At 40.9% G+C, this 23,534-nt stretch overlaps 2 protein-coding genes across 5 annotated transcripts in view; one reads left to right on the top strand and one right to left on the bottom strand.

Moving 5' to 3' along the window:
* Positions 1-174: 174 nt before the first annotated feature.
* marveld3 (MARVEL domain containing 3) lies at positions 175-7,037 on the top strand. 2 transcript variants are annotated; one of them, XM_054771189.1, is made up of 4 exons: positions 175-426; positions 1,015-1,256; positions 2,529-2,626; positions 4,197-7,037. In XM_054771189.1, the coding sequence occupies exons 2-4, from the start codon at positions 1,021-1,023 to the stop codon at positions 4,805-4,807; spliced, it is 945 nt and encodes a 314-aa protein (XP_054627164.1). In that variant the 5' UTR covers positions 175-426; positions 1,015-1,020; the 3' UTR covers positions 4,808-7,037. The 2 variants fall into 2 exon arrangements, with proteins under 2 accessions (XP_054627164.1, XP_054627163.1); XM_054771188.1 differs by having other exon boundaries at positions 1,011-1,256.
* Positions 5,323-23,534, bottom strand: part of phlpp2 (PH domain and leucine rich repeat protein phosphatase 2) — a 43,158-nt gene continuing 24,946 nt past the window's right edge. For 2 of the 3 annotated variants that reach the window (XM_054771185.1, XM_054771186.1), the window contains 14 exons: positions 21,481-21,635; positions 20,891-21,037; positions 20,501-20,731; positions 17,522-17,724; positions 17,301-17,361; positions 17,073-17,168; positions 16,229-16,384; positions 15,182-15,382; positions 14,907-15,069; positions 14,674-14,804; positions 13,522-13,632; positions 12,086-12,280; positions 11,764-11,995; positions 5,323-10,438 (listed from right to left, as the gene is read on the bottom strand). In XM_054771185.1, the coding sequence (XP_054627160.1) occupies positions 9,152-10,438; positions 11,764-11,995; positions 12,086-12,280; positions 13,522-13,632; positions 14,674-14,804; positions 14,907-15,069; positions 15,182-15,382; positions 16,229-16,384; positions 17,073-17,168; positions 17,301-17,361; positions 17,522-17,724; positions 20,501-20,731; positions 20,891-21,037; positions 21,481-21,635 (3,369 nt within the window). In that variant the 3' untranslated portion in view covers positions 5,323-9,151. The remainder of the gene's footprint in view (positions 10,439-11,763; positions 11,996-12,085; positions 12,281-13,521; positions 13,633-14,673; positions 14,805-14,906; positions 15,070-15,181; positions 15,383-16,228; positions 16,385-17,072; positions 17,169-17,300; positions 17,362-17,521; positions 17,725-20,500; positions 20,732-20,890; positions 21,038-21,480; positions 21,636-23,534) is intronic. The other variant, XM_054771187.1, reaches the window with a different exon arrangement.

Raw genomic sequence — 23,534 nt, 5'->3', positions numbered from 1 at the left:
CTGTAGTATACTATAACGTCAAACTTTACTTCAAATGTAGACCATGTGCGATGACATTTGTATGATTTTGGTGCATTTACTGACACTAATTTACAACTTAGGGTAACTTAGGGTTTAAATGGATTTTAATAAATGCAAGCATTTTTAGAATAACCATAATGTGTAACGACACGGAGTGAAGCTAAATGTGGGTCAAACGCGTTTGCCTAATTCTCAAACAAAACAGAAGTGTAATACAATCCGAAGTATAGGCATTGGATTTAAAATACGCGAGCACAGCACACATTGTGCACCTTTAAAATCGTTATTTTGCAAACAAACAGTGGGTGTGGTACACAACAGGTGAGTCGCCCAAACCGGAACTGTTTTTTTCCTCCGTAATCGGAAAAGGACACGGGCAAAAGTGTACTGTACACACACACAAAGGTAGGAAACCTTCACATTGAGCTTTGTGTTACACAAGGCTGCCGTCACACACACGAGTCCGACTTGAAAACTATGCAAATGGAAAATCACACACGCTCGATCACTACAAATGTTTTCGAATAAGATTGGATTGCAAATGTGCGACGTGCATGTGCTACACGAGCTAGAATTGCTTAGAAACATCAGTTGGTACACCTGCACATTGTCATGGTTCAACATCCTATATAAAACATCTTTACAACGATAACAATGCCTTTTGAAGTTACAAGCCACTCAAACTACAACCACAATAGGAAACATATTGTTAAGCTAACGCCACTCTGACAGTGTCGATCGAACCTGAGCGTTTTGTAAGACAGAATGTTTGATTCACACAAAGTCTTGTATTCGATGTCACTGCAGGTGTACCTAATGGTGTGGCCCGTGCGCTTATGTCCCTTATTGACCAATTAGACTGCATGGTTGAGTGTAATCACCCGGCTATTGATCCTCGCTAAACCATTTGTGTCAATTCCCCAAACTGATGTTTTGTTTGAAAGGCCTTGCATTAGAATTTATATCTTTAATTTAATTTTTCCGGCCAGACAGAAGAAGATGCCAGAAAGGGATCATAACCATCCGAGGACTGATGCGTATGGAGAGTACAACAATAAGGATAGTGCAGATCATTCGCACAAGTATGACAGCAGAGCTCGCAACCACAAACCAAGAGCTGGGGACGACAGAAGCTCTGCTGGTGACAGGAGATCCAGACAGAGGGACACGACAAGTGGCTCTCACAAAGAGACACCTGCTTTTAGAGACCACCACCATCAAGGACCCTCAACACTGTGAGTAACAACATAACATGCCCATCTTACACACGTATGTGCTGGCTTAACCATGATAACGGATTCATTTGTTGTTAGGAATTCTGTCAGTTGTGTTGAACTGATTATGAGGGTGCACCACTTGGCTGCGACCAGCAGAGGCGCTGTTGATTTATGTCAGCTACATGTGCTCTGAAGACCAACATGACTTCACCTATAAGAAAGTGATCTAGATCAGGGGTGCTCACACCCTTTCAGCTTGCGAGCTGCTTTGAAAATGACCAAGTCCCAAAGATCTACCTCCTACTATAAACATAGAATATATATATATATATACATTTATATTTACTGAGTATATTTCTAAATACGAGTATTTCTGTACATTGTACATGTGTATCAGGGATGCACACACTTTTTCAGCATGCAAGTTATAAGTCAAAAAGATCTACCTCTGAAACATATAACAAACTACTATATTAAATACTAATGTCTGGTATTTCACACTCACAGTTTCATGCAATCATGCAATAATTCTCAATCCAATTCAATATGGCAATACATATAATTACACATAATTCCTCACTAGTTGTGTACATAACCTGAGTATTATGTCACTGAAAACAGTTATGTATGCACACAGTTCGTGTATTACGTCCAGTTAGCATTTGTTAGCAAACGTTGATTATGCAAAAGACAATGCAGCTGAAGTCAAGGCAACGTATTAAAAGGTTTCAGCAATGGGCACATGAAATGGACATCATGAAATAGTAGGTTCAAAAGGGAAGTGTAGAAAACACACATTTCTATAGTGGAGTTGAGGACGCGAAGCGCAGCCATCGAACTATTCACTATTTTTCTACATACTGTAACTAGCCGCCACATGTGAACGTATAACTTTTGTTATGGATATCGCTATCTCACCGCTGAGTTAGTTTATCCATAATTGGAATAATAAAGATGATAGTTGTATATCCGTGTTGCTGGAGACATTTGTTCTACAAAGTGACGTTTATGATGTGGGTGACACACGCGATCGACCCACACTACCTTCACGATGCTCACGATGGACGTAATGGGCACCCCTGATGTAGATCCTTACAAAATAGAACACTATACCCAGTATTATTAAGTGCAGTTGTACACCACTACAAACTCCAACCACAATAATACAAATATTGTTAGAGTACTACAAATCCCATTGTTCATAAAGAGATATTTTATGCAGCTATTGTATTGGATCTTATTGCTTACGTTGTTCATTGTGGAGAAGATGATCCCATGTGTTCTTCACAGGTATGAACGGTCTTCTGTGTATCACTCTGAGCAGGAGTATTACGAGCGACAACACAGAGAAGCTCTTTACAATCTCAGATACATCCTCACCACGAGAGGCAAGTTGTATGACTGTAATTTCGACCATAAACTGGAACGCTTTTGCTTGAAGTATGATTCAAATTATGTCACCGGGGCAGCACAGTTAGACCAAAAACATGCATCTTGGCACGTTCTAAAAATACAAAAAAAATAAAATAAAAATATAAAAAAACAACAGCAAAAATGGAAAAAGAGCAGCAATTTTACAAGAATGAAGATGAAATGTTAAGAGAGCAATGTCGTAATATTAACAGAAAAATAGCATAAAGTTGAAAAATGAATAGGAAAAACATTTTCAATTTGAGGAACAAGACAAAGAATAATTTAGGAAAATTAGGTTGGGAGCAGTTTATGATATTACAATAATAAAGTCAAAATATTATGAGAATAAAGTCATAATGCTACGAGAAAAAATGTATAAGAAGAAAGTTGGGGGAAAAAAAGCAAAAAAAAAGTGTAACATAATGAGGAAAAGTTATTGCTAATAATACACTGTCACTGATGAGATGCAGGCATTTTTTTCTTTTAAAAAATAGCAAAAAAGTATAACTTAAGGAGAACATTTTTTGAATTGGATATTGGCACATGCTAAAAACATAATTAAACAACAAAACTAAAGAAACCAATAGTAAAAATAGAAAAAAACAGCAGTAAGTTTACAAGAATAAGAACAAAATATTAAGAGAGTAAAGTCATGATGTTAAGAATAGAAATCGCATAAAGTGGGAAAATTGAAGGAAAAAAAAGTCATAATATGAGAAACAAACAAAACAATAAAGTTGCAATTTTTGGAAAATTAGGCTAGGAAAAAGTTATAAATTACGATCCAATTATGAAATTAAAGTCATAATATTATGAGACTAAAATATATAAAACAAAAGTTTAAATTTGTGTAATACTGAAAAAAACATCAAAAAGTCACCGATAACACAAAGCTGAGATGCAGGCTGTTTTTTTTTTTCTTTAAATGTAAAAGTGGCACCTTCAGTATGCAGCCCTCGGTGAAAAAAGTTTGGACATCGATCCATTTTCTACGCCGCTTGTCCTCACTAGGGTCACGGGGGTGTGCTGGAGCCTATCCCAGCTGACTTTTAGCAGGAGGCGGGGTACACCCTGGACTGGTCGCCAGCCAATGGCAGGGCACATATAGACAAACAACCATTCACACTCACATCCATACCTATGGACAATTTAGAGTCGCCAATTAACCTAACATGCATGTTTTTGGAATGTGGGAGGAAACCGGAGTACCCGGAGAAAACCCACACACAACACTGGGAGAACATGCAAACTCCACACAGAGATGCCCAAACGGAGATTAGAAAAGTTTGGACATCCCTGGGTTAATTGGAGACTCTATACTGCCCATAGGTGTGAATATGAGTGTGAATGGTTGTTTGTCTATATGTGCCCTATGACTGACTGGTGACCAATCCAAGGTGTACCCCGCCTCTCACTGAAAGTCAGCTGGGGTAGGCACCAGTTCACCCTAAAAAAGATAAGTAGGATAGAAAATGGATAGACGTTGATCAACCACATGATTCATAATTTAGTTTGTTCATGTTTTGATGCTCATGTGTCTTCCAGGTCTTTGCCAGCTGATGGAGGTTTTTGTCAATCTTCTCATCATCATCTGCGCTGGCGTGCCGCACAGCAACAATGGAGGCTACCGTAACCTGGCCAGCCTGGGCGGCATCTACCACTATCACTTTGGGGGAGCCGGTGCCTTTAAAGGTGCCGAAGCAGAGCGAGTGATGGAGCTGGACCAGTTGTTCAATGAGCTCAAGAGGCCTCCGTACGCTTTCGCAATGGCGTGCAGCGGGGTTGTAATGATCTACGCTTTGGCAATGCTGGCGCTGGGGATTTTCCGAGTGCCTTACCGCTATCCACCCGTACTGCTTGGGGAGGCTCTGGTGAACCTGCTGATCGGCCTGGGCTACATAGCTGCGCTGGTCTTCTTCTTCATCAAGCTGCAGGACAACTACAACAACCCCATCTGCAAGGAGAGGGAGCAGATGTACAAGAGCAAAGGTCACAAGGGCTTCGAGTGCCAGTTTCATGGCGCAGACATTGCCGGGGGCCTCTTTGGCGTGCTGGGCGTCCTTGTGTTTCTCTTTGGTGCCGTGTTGGCCGTTAGAGCGTTCCGAAAAGTGCGGGAGATGAAGAAACAGAAGACTAACCAAGATGACCGTTTTTAAGCCGATTAAACTGGATGGCACAGGTTTCATTGGATCTTTTATACACTTTCTGAACTCTGAATTTATTATGAATGTTTTATCTCTTGGCATTTTCATGTTCTTTTCACATACTTTTATACTATCAGCTACCTTTTCTAGAATAAAATGAACTCATTTCAAAAACTGCAACTGTAAACAGGCCACACGGTGGCCGAGTAGTTAGCATGTTGGCCACACGGTCAGGAGGAGATCTGGAAGACCTGGGTCAAATCTCCGCTTGGGCATCTCTGTGTGGAGTTTGCATGTTCTCCCCGTGCGTGCGTGCGTGGGTTTTCTCCGGGTACTCCGGTTTCCTCCCACATTCCAAAAACATGCATGTTAAGTTAATTGACAACTCTAAATTCTCCATGTGTGATTGGCTGCCGACCAGACCAGGGTGTACCCCGCCTCTCGCCCAAAGTCAGCTGGGATAGGCTCCAGCATACCCCCGTGACCCTAATAAAGATAAGAGGTATAGAAAATGGATGGATGGAAATGGAAACCCACAAATACTTTTAATTCTGCAACCATTACTTCGAGCTGTCATTCTGAGTTTCACCAACAGATGGCAGATTAACGGCTTGTATTCAAGAGCTCTAAACCCATTTTTGCTCAGGGTTACAGTATTTTCGTATAAACAACCACCAACCAATCCAATTCTCATACGAATGTCAAAAAATGCACGATATTAGTATGAAATGATCATTAAATGTTTGACGTCAGACAAAAAGATTCACAGTAAAAAGTTTTATTGCTACTTAGCAGCATTGTAAATAAAATAACGGCCATCTTTCACTCTCTCTTAGTCATTTTTCTCAACAGAAGGTCTTCTCTAATTAGTAATCCTAAAATGAACAAACAGCAGCAGCAATTTGCATGCTAGAGTACAAAACAAAAGTCCAGATATGCTCCATTGTGTACAAATAATGATTATATTGTATATATATATATATATATATATGTATATATATATATATTTCTTCTATCTTGACATTGAGGGCATGCTTTCAACATTAAATACAGTTATATTTAGTACTATTCAGTACCAGAATGAGACCCCATCAATTGAAATTCTGTAGTGGAGAGGGAATTATTCATTTGCAATGATGTATACAAAAATAAACATCAGCTTCTTGGCGTTAGCAAAAAACAAAACAGACTCGAGCCTTTCTAGACAATAACGTAATTAAAGAAACCCGGAGACTGAGCAATGGCCACTTTGGTCACATGATTGACACCCCAAGTGTCTTCACGACAACATGCATACACTTAGTGCACATGTGCTTCATTTTACACACACAAACACACACACAAGACATTTTGCAACATTAATACATTGGTTTTGCAATATTTAAAACAGCTCATACTGCAGTCTTTTATTCCGGTGCAACATGGCTTTAATAAGACTACTATGGACCCGCTCCACTAAAGAATTAAAGGGAATATCGTCAGCAATGCACTGTACTGTGTACTCCACGACCCTGTGCCCTCTTGTATCTACACATAGAGTCCATATACAGTATGTACATGCACACGCATTGTCATGGAAATGTGCTGACTGGGACACAGAGATACTTGTATAAAAGTATATAACTATAATAGCAGAGAATGTATCGCTGTGCAATGCAGCCCAGGCATTGGATAAGGAACAAACGACACACACGCACACACATACACACATCTACATTCAATTCATCAGTGTCAAGACACATTAACAAAGAGATTTTTGTAAGTTTAGGTTCTGCAAATATGGCAATATACTGCACGTAACAGTGTGCGCCGTGTAGTGATTAATGGTGAAGAACAGGCTAAAGGCAGAGCCAAAGAAGAGTTTATTACTGCGCTCCATTTTTAAAAGAAATCTTTTTATGTACCAGTAATCTTCATGTAGCATCGATTCTCTCCACACGTTGAAAAACTACCTAAAAAAAAACCACATCTGTGTGATTTGGTACATACTGTAATATAATATGTGTATCACGTTAGTATTGCAGCTTCCTTTGCTAATGCATTGATTGTTTTTGATGTGTTTGTAAGGTGACAGAGTGTCCTGGAAAGTGCTTATAAATGAAACAAATGTATTAGTGTAGTATTAGTTTTGCTGTTATTTTTATTTCTTAGATAGATGTCATATAAGCCCATAAATCCAGTCAGGAGTGATGTGTTCTGTTGGGCTTGAGTGGCGTTTTTAAATAAATTCAGTTTCCTTCTTCCCCACCCCTCCCTGGTTAAAATTTCTCATGCCTCATTCCAGCACCCACCTTGTAAATCACATAAAAATACAAATAGTGTTGTTTTAAAATGAACAGAATAATAAATATGCTGTACGGATAATAAATGCAATTGATATAAGAAAACAAGGAGGACATATGTAAGCAAATGCATGATAGAGTAAAACAATGCAAATGTCTTTCTTTCTTCCTGTATGGACCTCACCATAAGTCAAGCACACGGTATGATGACCACATTCTATCACATACTAAGCTTAGTACAAAGTGCTTTCCTATTTACGATTGAATCCAAAAAGAAGACACAACTTTAACAAGAGAAAGACACATCGATTAAGGCTTCCGAGACAATAACGCAACTTGAGTGGAGTTCAAACAATGGCTCCTTTTCCTTCTAACAAATACTGAGCAGTGACACTTTAAAGCGAAAAGGGAACACTGAAAAGTCAAACTATGGAACGCCACAACTGCACAACCAATAAAAGGCAACACAAGACAGAATTGGAATGTGCAATTACCTGACTTTGGCCACATCAATCTCTTTTGGCACCATGAACAAGGAGTCACATCCATCTGACAATTCAAATGATCACGTAGAATATGCCAAAAAGGGGCATGAGCTGCATCTCTGTCTATCATATAGCAGCCGTTGTCAAAGTGTGAGGCGCCGAAGGCTTCAAGGGGACAACAGCTTAAGAAGAATAAAGAAAAAAACTTTTTTCAGTGATGTTTGAAAGCAAAATACACATAATTTTAGTTCCTACAGCGGGTGAGTAAACAGAGTCTGGAGTCAGCCGAAAAAGGCACAAAAGATGCTCCGGAAATGTTTTTTTTAAGGATGTTTAAGGGAGAATTGTATCTCTGAGGGGAGTCTCACTGTGCCACACTTTAAAGACGCGCTGTTATATTGCATTTGCACCAGCAGAGACACACAACATAAAACACTGCATGTCCTTCTAAATGCCACATCATTATCATGCCTCCATAGATTCATTTGACTGAAATTTAGGTCAAGCAACCAACAAAATGATGAAAAACGTGTCCCTACATACTTTCCAAGGAGATAGGCACACACACCATGGCAGATTGCGGCGTGATCAAATTTCACCTTCACGTTAGCTTTGCGCAGTTGAATGACTTCATACTATTTTATATTTTTTTGACATCTACTGTATAGTCAGGATGCATTGCTCCGAATATGAATGAACAATCTTAACACCCGCGCTTGTTCGGAGTGTGCATTCTATGAAGAAGACTCTACGCAAAATCAAATCCTGCCATTGGTTTTCTGCGAGGCCGTTATCTTCAGTGTTTGCTTTCCACCAATCGGCACAGTTTGGTAAGCGACTTTTTTGTGTTACCATGGTCAAAAGTTGTGACGAGTACCAAAAAGGAGAAATGGATACTCGACAACCACAACGTATCCCGACAGGCGTCCTCCAATTGCTTATGATACAGTATTTGACAAGTGACAAACAACTACAAATCCAGTGAGGATTCCCCCCGGTGTGATACTATAACCTACCATACTGCACTGTATGGCGTACCAACCAGAGTGGAACGGTACCAAAAGAGTGTATAGCCAGACACATGGAAGCCCTCATCATCCCCATGATCAGTATTTACTGTTAACAAACCATATTATGGTAAACTGAACTGAACCGTATCACTAAGTGGAAATGTGGTTATACAGTATGTGATGCATGGTGGTTGTATTGTTTGAGTTCCCTATATAAGACACAGGAAGATGAAGCGTAGCAGTGCCAGGGTTGGTCTCTAAGACACACCGTCCTTCGTTCAAATGCATTGCAAGTAAGAAGGTCTATTCTAAAACAGCCATGTAGCCTGGGAACATGGGAGGCTGAGTTGTCTGCAAGAGGCACTTTATCAAGAAGAATATGACCCGCACTCAACACTATCCTGTAAATGCTCTACCATTTTAAGAATTTCCACGTAAAAGGAGGCTTCAGTCTCATTTCACACAACATTACATCACAAAGTGGAGTCCTGGTCGCATAATAGAAAGAGAAGCACGTCCTTTGCTTCCCTCGGATGGCACAATAACAGCATTGCAGCCAACTTTTGCTGTGTTGCCTTTTTAGAGGGCAGTGTCATACACCTCCTGCTTTATGATGGGAGTTGCTCCAGGACCTGGCACCATGTTGGGGGCAAAGGGAAGAGGGTGGGGTTGATCGCACCCTGAGTCTTTCAAGGAAGCGGGTATGGATGTAGCAGAGGGGCCTGAGACAACAGGGCTCTGGCCTTTTAGCTGCTCCCGTACTTCCTGCTCCAGACAAGGAGGCACAATCAGCTGGTCCTCGGGGTCCTGCTGCGCCGGTGCAGTGAAATAACCAGACTTCTTCTTAGGAGCTTCCAGGGCCACCTCGATGAGATTGTGACTGTCCTCGGGGACCACCACAGAACCATTGGACAGCTTCTTCCCAAATAAGCTCGATGTAGAAGGTGACTTTTTGAGGTCGGCGATCTCTCTTCCACAAACCGCCAACAGGCAGCCGTTTGTTGTAGAGACCACCACGCTGTTCTGTCTGCGCATCTTCCCATTAGGATAATCGCAACCTCGCTTCTCAAGGTCAGTGTCCTTGGTGCTCTCGGGGGCCCCTGACCGCAGCTGGAAAGCACAACAGTGAATGTCGACCTCTACTTCTAACTTGCTGCCATTGGAAATGACGCCCTCCAGAGGAGTCTCGTCGTCACTGTCCAAGCCGTTGTCAGAATGGTTGCTGGAGAATGTGACACAGGATGGTTGCCGCTGGAACACACCCATGTGGCTTACTAGCCCAACCGAGGATGGGACTATGATCCCACACAGAGTCGTGCTAGGATGGAGGCTACACCGTCTCTCTGGGCGGGGAGCGGCTCCTGAGGATGGGTGTTCATCAGAAGCAGTGGAACCCGCCTCGCTGCCCAGCTCTGATGCTGATGTTTCACTGTTGAACTCTGAGACCACACCACTAGTGGATGACAGGGTGGCTGTGTCGCTAGGGGCTGGCGTCATGGACACAGACAAAGGTACAGGAGGAGGACCCCGGATTTCAGCGGTGTAGACTGGTGCCTCACAGGTACAGCTGTCCTCAGCAATGTTCAATGCCACAACGACAGCTCCAATGTTATCCTTGCAGCCATAGCTCTGAGCCAGCGAGCAAAGCTTCTTGGCAGCGGCACGCGGATCCCGCACGGCCTGAACGGTGCACACAGCTTCCTGGTAGGAGACCCGCTCAAACAGCGCTCGATTCCCCAAGATCAAGAAGTCGTCGTGGGAAGAGAGCGGCTCCGTGTGCACCCAGGGCTTCGGAATCACCCAGGGGGACAGATAAGAGCAGCCCAGAAGGCGGGAACAGCATGTCACACCGCTTACTTTGTTATCCTAGAAAACAGAAAATCCCTCAGGGTAAGTCATGGCCGGCTTTGAATGTGTAGCCAAACATTAATGATAATGATACATCAGACATTTTTAATCACAGCTCAACACAGTGGATTTTTTTTAAACGGCAAAAGTAAGTAGGCCACATGCCAGGAAAACTCTCTCTTACTGACTAATATGTTTTTTTAATTCCAATTCAGACACAAATAATTCATTATTAAAAATGTCAGAACTTAGATACAATGAAAATTCTAAAATTGAATGTCCTTGTGGTCCTACAATTCAGAATATGCCTCTAATGTTGCATTCAAACCTGTAAGACTGTGGGAATAGACTGTTTTTTAGGGGTTTACTTCCTTTTACATTTCCTTTTAGAATGCAAACAAGGGAGAAGTGTGAGGAACAGCTCATTACACCATGCATGATGCTTTTATTTAAGTGTTACGACTGGATGGTCCCTTGTTTTTAATGTTTTACTTTATTTTTACACTTGTATGAATGTTAAAATGGCTCCTACAGACAACACAGGTTTTATTATGGCGACAGTTTGACCCTGGAACATATTATTTCTACTTCTATTTTTCCCCCAAGGGAAAAATTGTTGCAAAATATGAGCACATTAGAGGTCGTTCAGGGATAGTGTTCAACTCTACAGGTTCCACATTTTAGGTCGCAGGCACGTGAACAGAACAGTTAGGATTCATAATTGCCCTATCGGCTAATAAAAAAAAAACTGCCAACAGGAACTCAGATAGATAAAACAGCACGATAAAGATTATTAGAAAACTTACACTTCCACTTTAGTTTCACAATTTAATCACCTTATATCAAGGGTCCCGGGGGCCATTCGCAGCCCACAGCTGTTTTTTTTATTAGTCTGCTGCACTTTCAAGAAATATAGTTTAAGAAGAAAACTAAAAAAAAACAACATCAAAAATGGAAAAATCAGCAGTATGAGAAACAAACAAAACAAAATAAAATAGTCATTTTGGAAAAGTAGGTTGGGAAAAAGAAGTCACAGTATTACAGGACTAAAGTCAAAATATACTAGGAAATAAGTCAGAATTACGAGAAGAAAATTGAATAAAGAAAATTCAAGAAATATTTTGGAAAAAAAAAAACAGCAGCAGAAATGGGAAAAAAACAACAACAACAACTCACACTAATAATACACTTTTCCACCTATATCATAAAGCTGAGATGCAGTTTTTTCTTGCAATACATAGAACGTCTTAGCATATCTACATGTGTTGGTTCTATATGAAATATAGAGTCCACAGGGTAAAAAAAAAACCTGCCCCTAATGCCCTAAATAAGATGATAATTACCTCCGTAACGATGGCCTTGTTGAGTTTAACTCTCTCCATCTCCTCAGTGCAGTTCTCCAGGCTGTAAACCTTGGAGAGGGGTACGGGTCGGCCGTCCCGACACAGCACCGCCTGGCAGGTGCCCACGTTGGCCACGGTCACACTGAGGTAGCCTCCTGGCTCTGAGGACTCATGGTGAATATAACACAGCAAAGCGGAGGCACCCAGTTTCTGCCCGGCCATACCTAGTTTCCTTTTCCATTAGTCAAGCACAAAACCAGAGTCAGACAGAGTACAATAGCTGTGCTGAAGCAATGCTACAGTTTATCTGAATTGTACAAACCTGTGTGAGGTTAGGAAGGTATTGCTCATATACACACTGTCAATACTGGAATGTTGCACTTCTTCGCACAACACGTCACCCATGGTGCACTGAAGCAGCCGAGGCACTTCCTCATTGCGGTCGCCATCAAAGATACCATAACATGCTTCCACACTGTCTCCAAGGCGGTCTATGGCCAGCACGGACACACACAACCTGATGCAAACAAACGATCTGCATTCAAATGTGTATTTTTGCAGTCGGGTCCAACATGTTGAATATATGCTCCTGATCCGGACTAATGCAGTACTGGTAAAGTGCTTTGGGTATCTTGAAAATAAGTCCAATCCATTATTATTATTACTACTGAGAGAGGGAGGACCTGCTGGCTCATCATCTCTGTTCTTGTTGATCCCAACAGTGTTTGACGGGCTTCTTTCACACCATTTATCCAAGCATGGCTTTGTGGACCTTGCTTTGTCCACCGGGAACAGACAAGGGCCTTTCCCAAACTGTTCCCACAAAACTAGTAGAACCATTTTATAGCCATGATATTTTCCAAAATGTTTAAGACAAAGAACTAAGATTAAAGCAGGAAATCACAGTCCCTGATTAATTCATTAAATTCATTCATAACTGTGTCGCAATACTATCATCCATTTATTGTGGGGGTGTCCAAAGTGCGGCCCAGCGGCTGTTTTTTTGTTGGCCTTCAGCTTAATCTAAAAATACAATTAAACAAGAAAACAAAAAAAAACACAAGAGCAAAAATTGAAAAAAAGAGCAAGAATAAAGACAAAATATTAGGACAATGGTCATAATATTAAGAGAAAAAATAGCATAACATTGAAATTTTAATGACAAAAATAAGTTATTTTTTACAGAGTCGTGACATGAGAATAAAGTCGCGATTTAAAGGAAATTAGTTTGTGTAAAAGTTATAATGTTATGATAATGAAGTGTAAATATTATGAGAATAAAGACATAATATTCCATGAAAAATGGTAAAAGAACTCAGTAAAAATATTAGTAAAAAAAAAAGAAAAGGAAGAACAAGCAAAAAATGTAATGTAAGGAGAAAAAGTAGAAAAAATAAGACGTAGAAAAATAAAACGTTGTCACCAATAACGCAAAGCTGAAATGCAAGCTCTTTTTTCTTTAAATATAAAAACGTCTTTGCATATCTATATGGGTTGGTTTAAAAAAATGTAAAAGTGTCCCGTCATACTTTCATTTTTCAGTATGCGACCCTTGGTGGAAATGATTTAGTGTATACCCAGACACATAAGGATGCTTTGGAGCTCAAGTTCAACAGAAACTGCCTTTGTGAAGATGCTGTTTTGATTTTGTTATTTTTGGTTTACCACTGACGACATCATTCATTTATTCAGCTGTATACAAAGTCAGTAAGGGTAATTCCCTCATACATAAAAACAGCGATGAAAAGAAAAACTCACTTGTTCCTTTGGCCTCTCATTTCAGAGTAGCCATGGCTCCAAGGAGCGGAGGCGTTTTGTGAATCTCCCGTGGTGGTGGATTTTTGGTCCAACTTCAATGTGGTGATGTGACTTTAAAAAGGAAGATCATGTATAGTAAGCTACAGTGGTGTGAAAAACTGTTTGCCCCCTTCCTGATTTCTTATGTTTTTGCCTGTTTGTCACACGTAAATGTTTCAGATCATCAAAGAAATTCAATGACAACACAACTGAAGAGAAAATGCAGTTTTTAAATTAAACTTTTTAGATCTATCAGTCGGATCTATCAGTCTGGAAAAGGCATCTTCATGATCCCCCAGACCTTTGGGAAAATATTCTGTGGTCTGTGGAGACAAAAGATGAACTTTTTGGAGGGTGTGTGTCCCATTACATCTGGCATAAATGTAACGGCACATTTCAGAAAAAGAACATCATAACCAACAGTAAAAAATGGTGGTGGTAGTGTGATGGTCTGAGGGTGTTTTGCTGCTTCAGCACCTGGAAGACTTGCTGTGATAAATGGAACCATGAAATCTGTTGTCTACCAAAAAATCCTGAAGGAGAATATCCGGCCATCTGTTCGTGACCTCAAGCTAAAACAAACTTGGGTTCTGCAGCAGGACAATGATCCAAAACACACCAGCAAGTCCACCTCTGGATGGCTGAAAAAAAACAAAATGAAGACTTTGGAGTGGCCTAGTCAAAGTCCTCACCTGAATCCTACTGACATGCTGTGGCATGATTTTATGCTTGAAAACCCTCCAATGTGGCTGAATTACAACAAATCTGCAAAGATGAGTGTGCCAAAATTCCTCCACAGCGCTGTAAGAGACTGACTGTTAGTTATCGCAAACTCTTGATAGCAGATGTTGCTGCTAAAGTTGGCCCAATCACTTTTTCACACAGGGCCATGTAAGTTTGGATTTTTTTTTTCCTTAATAATACAAAACTTCATTTAAAAAACGCATTTTGTGTTGAATTGTGTTATCATTGACAAATATTTAAATGTGTTTGATGATCTGAAACATTTAAGTGTGACAAACATGCAAAAAACAAATCAGGAAGGGGACAAACACTTTTTCACCCCACTGTATACTGTTTACAGTAAATCATCTAACCACCATCACGACTCACCTGAACAGATTAAGGGTTTTATGTTCCAGCATCAGGCTGCTATTGCCTGTCAAGTCCAGCTCCTGCAGGGTAGGTGGCAGCGAGTCGGGCAATTGGATCTCAGTGAGCTGGTTATAGCTCAAATCCACAAGCTACACATATATACACCACATTTAGTGTGTTAGTAATGATGCTTGACCCGTGAGGCCACACCCCTCTCCCCAAAAAAAAATCCCTCTTCCAAGGTGTCTTACCTTGATTTCTGGAAGGTTGAGGATCTCTGGGAAGACCGTAATGTGATTGGAGTGTGCTATGAGGGTATGCAGTTTTTTACAGCTGGACACTGTGGAGGGGATGCTCTTCAGCTGGTTGCCACTTAGATTGAGCTCTTCCAGCAGCTCCAACTTACTCAGTTTACTTAAAGACACAACAAGAAACCAGCTAAACTCATACAAATAGAGACCACAGCTGTCATCATAAGATTCTGAGGGTGTACCTAATGTTGTGGCTGGTGACTGAGTTCACAAACCTGGCAGGGAAGGACAGCAGCTGGTTGTAGGCGATATGCAGGACCCTCAGGTTGTGATGTCCTACCAACAAAGCACCACAGTCTTCAGTGAGTTTGTTCCTCGTCAGGTAGAACTCCTGCAGCGTGCTGAGACTCTCGTCTGATTGGCCACTGGGAGGAATACTTTCCAAGGCGTTGGCTGACGCATTTAAATGTTTTAGGCTGTGAAGGTAGGAAACGATAAAGGCAGCTTTATTAGGAACAATTGCACAATCTATTGAGATCCTTTACCAGATATGTTTAAACTGTACTTTCTGTTTATTATTGTGGTTTACAACTGCGTTGTGTCATAAAATCTAATATTTTTGTTACCTTATGAAAGTATAAAGATGTAGTTGTAACCAGTAAAGTGTCCGTTGGGAGTGTATTCGGTGAACTTCCATGCAAATGAATATACATTTTTGTCTATATAATTTATTGGATACCTTTAGCTAAGAAGCAGATAACCCACATCAGTAACCATTTGTACTGTGGACATAAGCATAGTGTCTAAACATAATAAATAAACAAATAAATACAAATAATGAGGGTTTCCTTTGTCAAAAAAGTTATCATCTAAAGCAAGAGCTTCCACTGCATGTCTCTGTCTGATCCATACGTGCTAAATAAAAGGGCATGTCTGACTCTACTCTAGAACTAAAGGAATGTCTCCACACTGACAGCTTGTTTACTGGATGACTCTGGACTTTAGCTTCTCCCGGCTGGAAAAGCAGCATTTAGAAAAGAGGCCAGCAGAGTGATCATGCACCAATTATTATGCCTCAGCATTTGAGACAGAAAAGTCCATTAGAGCGCTTCGACCGCTAATGGGTGTTAAGTGATTTACCTCACAGGAAATAGGCGGTTAAATAGTGCTCGCGTTGCAGTTTAGAATGCTACACTGATCTATGCCATAACCCTTTCATACACAATACATTAGTTGTCACCTCAGAACAATCATGGAACAAATTTGACCCATAAACAAATTGAGAGATGTCAGTCATGAGTTCAACATGAGGGCACGCTCACTTTAAGGCCTTGAAAAAGAGACTCTCCGGGAGTTCTGATAGCTTGTTGTGCTGGAGGTCCAGGACTTCCAGGGGGACGTGGTCCAGCAAGTCAGGCACTCTGTGCAAGTGGTTGTTCCCCGCCAGCAGTTTTCTCAAACTCAAGCTGTTGAGCAATCTGTTGGGAGACCAGAAGAGACGTCAGCGAGAACAGAACAAAGCAACACAGAAACAGCAGCAATGAGGCAAAGACCCAAAGGAAAAGATCTCCACATGCACAAAGCTGTTCTGGACCTTGGCTTAAGTTACAATGAGAGAATGAATAGTGCGTCTACTTGGAAAATACATAATGATGATAACTGATACCTTGATTATTGTTCCCACAGCAACACATATGCAATCCTACTGCCCCGTGTACCAGAGTCCGTAGGGGTTAAGAGGTTAGAAATGATGAAGCAGTTGTCAAAAGTTGCAAAGTTTACTAAAATAACTGATCTGTAGCACTTTTTGGTGTCCTTCCATTGGAGTAGGCTGGATATACACTACATCGCATGTGTCGATGGGGGAGACCCTGCAGCTTTTCTCTCCAACCAGTTTCTTCAGCAGGTGATTTAATTGTTGAGCTCCTTCCCTTAAATTGAAGGAGTTGTTGATCAATAAAATCACCTGCTTTAGTGAAAGCAGAAAGAAAACCTGCAGTGTCTCAGCCCTCCAGGGCACGAGTTTGACACTAGGTGGTCACTATGAGGGACGCAACTGACCTTTTACCAAGCCACAGCTCCAAAATGGAGACTGGCCAATCACAGATGAGCATAGAACAGGCTTGGTGGTGGAAACATGGCTTAACATCGAACACAAACAATAACCTGGAAGGAAGCTCAGAAAGGAGGTTGTCCGTGACATCCAGCATCTCTATTTTCTTGCAGTCACACACCCAGTCTGGTAGGTACTCCAGAAGGTTTCTGTCTCAACACACACAAACATGCACGAACACACACACTCAAGTTGGTACAGTATAAAACATTACTGCAAATACAAATGTTATATTTTCACTGTCCTGTGTTTAATTGGATTGGCCTACAGTGTGAACTCACTGTGATAAATCCAAATGTGTCAGCTGGTTTGGGACTGGGTAAACACTGACTGTACTAAGGCCTGTGGACAAATAAGATGAATATGAAGGATTTATTACTAAGTGTGCTTTAGAGTACTCACATGATAGGTACACCTGAACAATCTAATGATAACTTTGGATCTCATTCCACTGTGCAGGTGTACTGAACTTTGCTAATGAGTCACCCTGATTTGGACTCACGGTTGTAGCTGGCGTGAAGCATGCGCAGGGTGAAACCGCTGATCGTCAGCGCTCTCAGCTGATTGCGCTGACAGCTGAGGGTCTCCAGGTTGCACACAGAAGTGAGGTCCAGTGAGTCCAAACAGTTGTCCCTTAGGTCCAAGTGGGTCAGCTGGTTCACTGGCTCTGGACTCTCACTTTTTACACAGCGTAGTCCATTTAACCTATAGTATGTAAGAGAGGGAATACAAAGGTTATTGGGAACTAGTCCTTGAGTGATTGTCTGAATGTGAACATCTGTACTGAGCAGATTAATGCTGATTGGAGGACTTGTATCTTAGCTCAACTTCCCTAGCCAACATTATGGTCTTTAACTTTGACCACAGACTACTTGAAACTGAATTAACAGTGTCTTTGCTGGTTACAGTCAAGTACTGCACTACTAATCAACAATCATTCATTCATCCATTTTATATACCGCTTGTTTTCATTAGGGTCACAGGTGAGCTGGAGCCTATCCCGGCTGATTTGAGAGGTGGGGTACATCCTGGACTGGTCTGGACTGCCAACCATAGCACACAACCATTCACACACACATTCACACCTATGGACAAATTAGAGTGTCCTAGGCTAACATGCATGTTTTTGGGATGTGGGAGAATGGAGTACCCAGAGAAAACCCACACAAGCACATGCAAACTCCACCCAGAGATGCACCACCCCGAGATTTCAACCCTTAATATCCTGTCTGTGAGGCTAACATGCAAACAACTACGTCACCTAATCAACAAGCAATTCTACACAATTGACAGAATTGTTCATTGTTAGTCAATTCCAGTGGGAAATTGAGTGTTGGACAAGAGACAAGTAACGTGTGTTGCATGGGATAAGGACCTTCTTGGAATTCCTTTGTGTCTTCTTCTTAAGCATTGCTATTATCATTACAATATAAATTGTTTTTTGTGTGCTTCAGCAGACTAAAATCTCATCATTTTAATGCAGACAATCATTAGAGAACCGATGCTTTAAGATGCACAGGTAGTTGACCATTTTAGTTACCGGTGCTATTTTTCAGGGTTTGTGCAATTTCCAGTAATCCCCACAGGTAATTCCTCTGATTGCCACCAAAATTGAATTATTTCTTCTGCAGTTATTTTTAATTTACTATATCTTTTGTGTCTTTTTGAATATTGTGGGCTATCAAAGACGCCATTTTTTACTTTTACTTTTAATTGTGTAATTAGCAATGAAAGCTTATTGACATACACTGCTTGTAATGTTCAAACTAAGTACAATTGAATCCAATAAATATACAGGGACATTAAATTTACTGTATTCCTTGCTGAATTTGACTCTCACATTTTGCCTTCTACCTCCAGTTAAATAGACAAGATTCTCTCCTAAATGCCTTCCAAGTAGTTAATTAACAACTTCTCTTCTACGAGTGCTGCCAGCTCACTAATTTAGCACAGACGCACCTTATACTTGTTGGTCATTTTGAACCCACACCCTATGCTAACACTGTAGTTGAGGCCGGCTGGGTGGTAGGGCAGAGGTCCAGGGGTAGTGTGAAAAATATGGGCAAGAAAAAAAAATCAATGAGCGATGCACAGCAATTCTTCAAGAGGCACCACTGAGCCAACAAGTACACATAACTCTAAGAAGATCCAAGGCAGGAAGAGGGATGCAGTGCTGGGAATATATCGTGAAATGTCCAATAAATTTAGATGAGAAATGGAAAACCTTCTGAGGGTTAGGATAAAGGTTTATCTGTTTATCTTTTTGACATTAATGACAGAAAGATAAACAAACAGGAAACAGGAATGACTGAGGGTGATGAGATGGGGAATCCCTCTTCTCTTGCCGGACACTTCATTAGGTACACATACACAATCTCATCAGATCTAACATGAGACTTTCGCAAAGATGACAATGTTCTATTTTTTAAATTTTACTATTATCATAATATAACCGTGATAGTTATGAAAATAAAACATGTGGACACAATTATTAATAACATAAAATAAAATAATCCATAAAAATGCAATAAATAATAAATAAAGGAATATATACATACATTAAAAAATAATCAAAGAGAACAGCGTCAATGGAGTAATATTTTTTCAAAATAAAGGGAAAAATGCAATAAATAATAAATAACAATACAAACAATAATAATAAAAAATAAATACATACATTATTAAACAAGCTGTCAGAGAGAACAGTGTCACTTAAAAACCGGGTATTACTACCGCCAACAAGGATTTAAATAGCAATACAAGTTGTGTTTTAATTGCTTGATTAGTTAGTTAGCTCATCAAAAACACATTTCCTTGATAGTTTGAAAGCCTGGCCTAGTGGTTAGCATGTTGGCCACAGAGTCAGGAGATCAGGAAGATCTGGGTTTGAATCTCCGTTGGGCATCTCTGTGTGGAGTTTGCATGTTCTCCCCGTGTGTGCGTGGGTTTTCTCCAGTTACTCCGGTTTCCTCCCACATTCCAAAAACATGCAATGTTAGGTTAATTGGCGACTCTAAGGTATGAATGTGAGAGTGAATGGTTGTTTTTCTATATGTGCCCTGCCATTGCCTGGCGACCAGTCCAGGGTGTACCCCGCCTCTCGCCCAAAGTCAGCTGGGATAGGCTCCAGCATACCCGCGACCCTAGTGAGGATAAGCGGCATAGAAAATGGATGGATGGATTTTTTTCACTTTTGACTGTTAGAGTCTACTTTCACTTTTTGCTGTTAAAGTCTACTTGCATCGTGGCCAAGTGTGGGCAGTGATTTCCCAGCTTCAGTAGATGGTGCTATGGTGTAAAAAGCTTTGTGGTAGTAGGCACCAGTATAATTTCTACTGCTTTAACACAGGTAGAGCTACACAGGTAGATCTTATTGAAATCGCAGGTGTACCTAATGAGGTGTCCTGTGAGTGTATGTTATCAGACAGCTGGAACCATATCTTCATAACGGCTGAAGAGAGACTTAAAAATGTTTATTTACCTGAGGTCAATGTGTTTTAGGTGGCCCATAGAGAGCAGAGTGCACACTTCCAGACACACCACTTGGTTTCCAGCCATGGACAATTTGTCCACAGCGCTCAGTCTCTGCAGAACAGCGGGGATGTGATTGAAGTCGTTGAAGGACAGCCCCAGACTGCTGAGCTGGGAGAGTCCACCCAGCTCAGCAGGCAGAGAGCTTAGGTGGTTTCCATCTAAAGACAGAGTCTGGAGACTAGAAGACAAGTCCAGAAATTAAGACAAAGGAGAAGAGAATATTATCAAGTTGACGTGCTACACAGAAAACACTAGAGAGATATAGTGTACGGTAGAGGGAATAGACAATGTGAGCTCTATATATGCATGTGTGTGTGTGTGTGTGTGTGTGTGTCACCTTTGGAGGTTGTCGATCTGCACGGGGACAGTGCGGAGGTTGTTGCAGGAAAGGTTGAGCTCAGTGAGGTTGCGGATCTCACATACACATTCAGGAAAGACACCCAGACGGTTGTGAGACAAGTTCAAGCTTTTCAACTGAGAGAACCTACAGATGAGAGAACATTACATTACGTGTTACTACTTTCTTAACTTATTTACTGTCCTTGGCATGCTCTAAATGGCACCACTTGACTTGTACACTTACGGGCAACAACACCTGCCTTTAAAAAGTGTTGATATAACAGTATGTTTATTATTGGGATTGGAGTTTTGCAGTGGTATATTATTGCAATGCATTACTGAAACACTGTAATGGACATTAGACTACAAGAGCCCAGTACGAAAGCATGTACATACAGGTACTGTATTGAACTGATCAAACGAAAGACTTGAAAGAACTTTAAGCACAATAATGAAGTTCCCAATCTCCAATGGGATGTTGGCCAAAAAGAGAAAAAGCGCACAAAAATACGAGCATGAGGAGAATCCATCCACTGTGTCCACAGTATTGCATGTTTCCCCAAGCAGATGATTGGCTGAGGTTATTACCTGGGGAGGTGGAGCAGACCTCCAGGCCCCGGCAGGTTCATGAAGTTGTGTCGCAAGTTGAGGTGGGTGACATCTTGGCTGTAGAACAGATACTCAGGCAGCGCCTCCAGACTGTAGCAGGATAGGTCTACCAAACTGACGGTCTGAGACACCACCTTCACACACACAAACATGCAGGCTCAGAAATGCACCCTCCAACTGGTGGCAAGAGCATCATTGTTGGATGCAAGTTTTGAGTTACAATCTGAGATTTGTGGGGGAGCTCTCCAGTTTTAGGCGCAAGGAATTTGCTGCTGGTAGTTGGCATCACTCCCGTACTATAGCAGAAAACACTATATGTAAATATACAAAGATTACATACACAATATAAACTTTTAGGATGTACACAAATGTCATTAAGAAATAAAAATGCGTGCAGTAATGAAGAAATGCTGATTTAAAAAAAACAAACGCAAAAATTAGTCCAAGTTTTTGATATGTTTCATTAATGTTCCCATGAACAACACTTTTGCAACATTTTCTACAAAAAGAATGAATATAGACCACGTGTAAAAGAGCTCAGGTGCGATTTGTGGAGGCGTGGCTCCCATGTAACTCAACCCCCACATAATTAACTGACTTGACCAATCAGGAGCAAGAAAATATGAGCAAAAATCCTGAATCCAAACACATATTTCTCTCATTTTGAAGTGCAGCAGTGCGATTCAGCAGATGGTTAAAAAAAAAAAATGTAGTGATTTACTTGTGAAATGAGAGCTGACAAGACTGGTCTCATATCCTTTATAGTGTTGGTTAGTTTGGTTGTTGTCCTGCCAACTCTCCCCGTCCTTTCCCTGCTGTATAGGGCAGTGGAGCTTACCAAGGAAACAACATACTCTAGTGAGCATGGCTGGCAAATGAGACTGATGTTATTAAGCTTTGCACAAATTGTTGCTGGCCAGAAAGAAGCCCGTGGCTCCAGTTTTGTGGCTTTGAGAAGTAAAAACCCTCATATTCTGCCTAGCAACAGGTGGCCTCGAAAGTGTGCCACATAATCAGGAAAAAGAATCCCATGAAAAATTATTTGAGTTGCAACGTTTTTCAATAAAGACTATTTGTAATCTGTGCGTTTTAGTACACCGGTACTGCTTTTGTAAGATAAACTGAGAGGACAAAACGCACCTCATAGTAAAAGAAAGAACTGCAGGGTTCCTGGCCTTGATATGTTATTTGGATCCACCATTTTTTTAAAACACTGATGTTAAACACTGACAGTGCATTGATCATCCATGCTCTGGTGCAGTCACTCAGTCTTCCCCATGAATGATGACACATCCTCCCAGGTATCGACCATGTTACGGTGAAACGACATTCATACGTTTTTTGTTTTGCACAAATGAAGCACTGAAACAGACCCGTGTGTTCTTACAAGCGTCGTTGCAGTACTGCTGGGCACGAGTGTGAGGACAACATCCCGCAACAACCACGAGGCTGCATAGTGTGCATATAAACTGTCCCATATAAACGCCTGTAGAGGAAGAGCTGTTCTAAGACCAATGAGGCTAATTAGGTGATGTGAGAAGTGAAGGGATGGATTGACTGAGAAGAAAGAAAACACTGGAATGAGAAACAACTGAAGCAGTGTGCAGGAGATGAGAGGCTGCATGATGAAAGCTATTTAACAACAAATGCATGGTCGTAGACAACCACAATGTATCCCATTGCACATCTTCTGGATGTTGAATAAGAAAGTTTGCATGATAGCACAATTGGACTGTGGTAGTGGAGATTACAGTTTCATCAGCTACAAAAACCTTTTGACAAAACCTTGTAAAAAAATAAAATAAAATAAATAAAAGGACAAACAATTTCTGTCCCATGTTGACCTCACAAGTTCTGTTATCACCACATGAAATGATAGCATGTTTTTGAGGAAAATGCCACCTATCAATTCATAAAAATCTATGAAATGAGGTTTTCAGGGTGTGAGGTGCCAGAAGATTTCAAAAATTAACTTGACAATGATGTTAAGTACTACATTGTATAATGTATATGTGTAACGGATGCCAGCCTGT

The sequence above is a fragment of the Dunckerocampus dactyliophorus genome, chromosome 3 (genome assembly GCF_027744805.1).
Source record: "Dunckerocampus dactyliophorus isolate RoL2022-P2 chromosome 3, RoL_Ddac_1.1, whole genome shotgun sequence".
NCBI lineage: Eukaryota > Metazoa > Chordata > Actinopteri > Syngnathiformes > Syngnathidae > Dunckerocampus > Dunckerocampus dactyliophorus.
The sequence above is the reverse complement of the archived record's forward strand: the minus strand, read 5'-3'. Positions and strand labels throughout refer to the sequence as shown.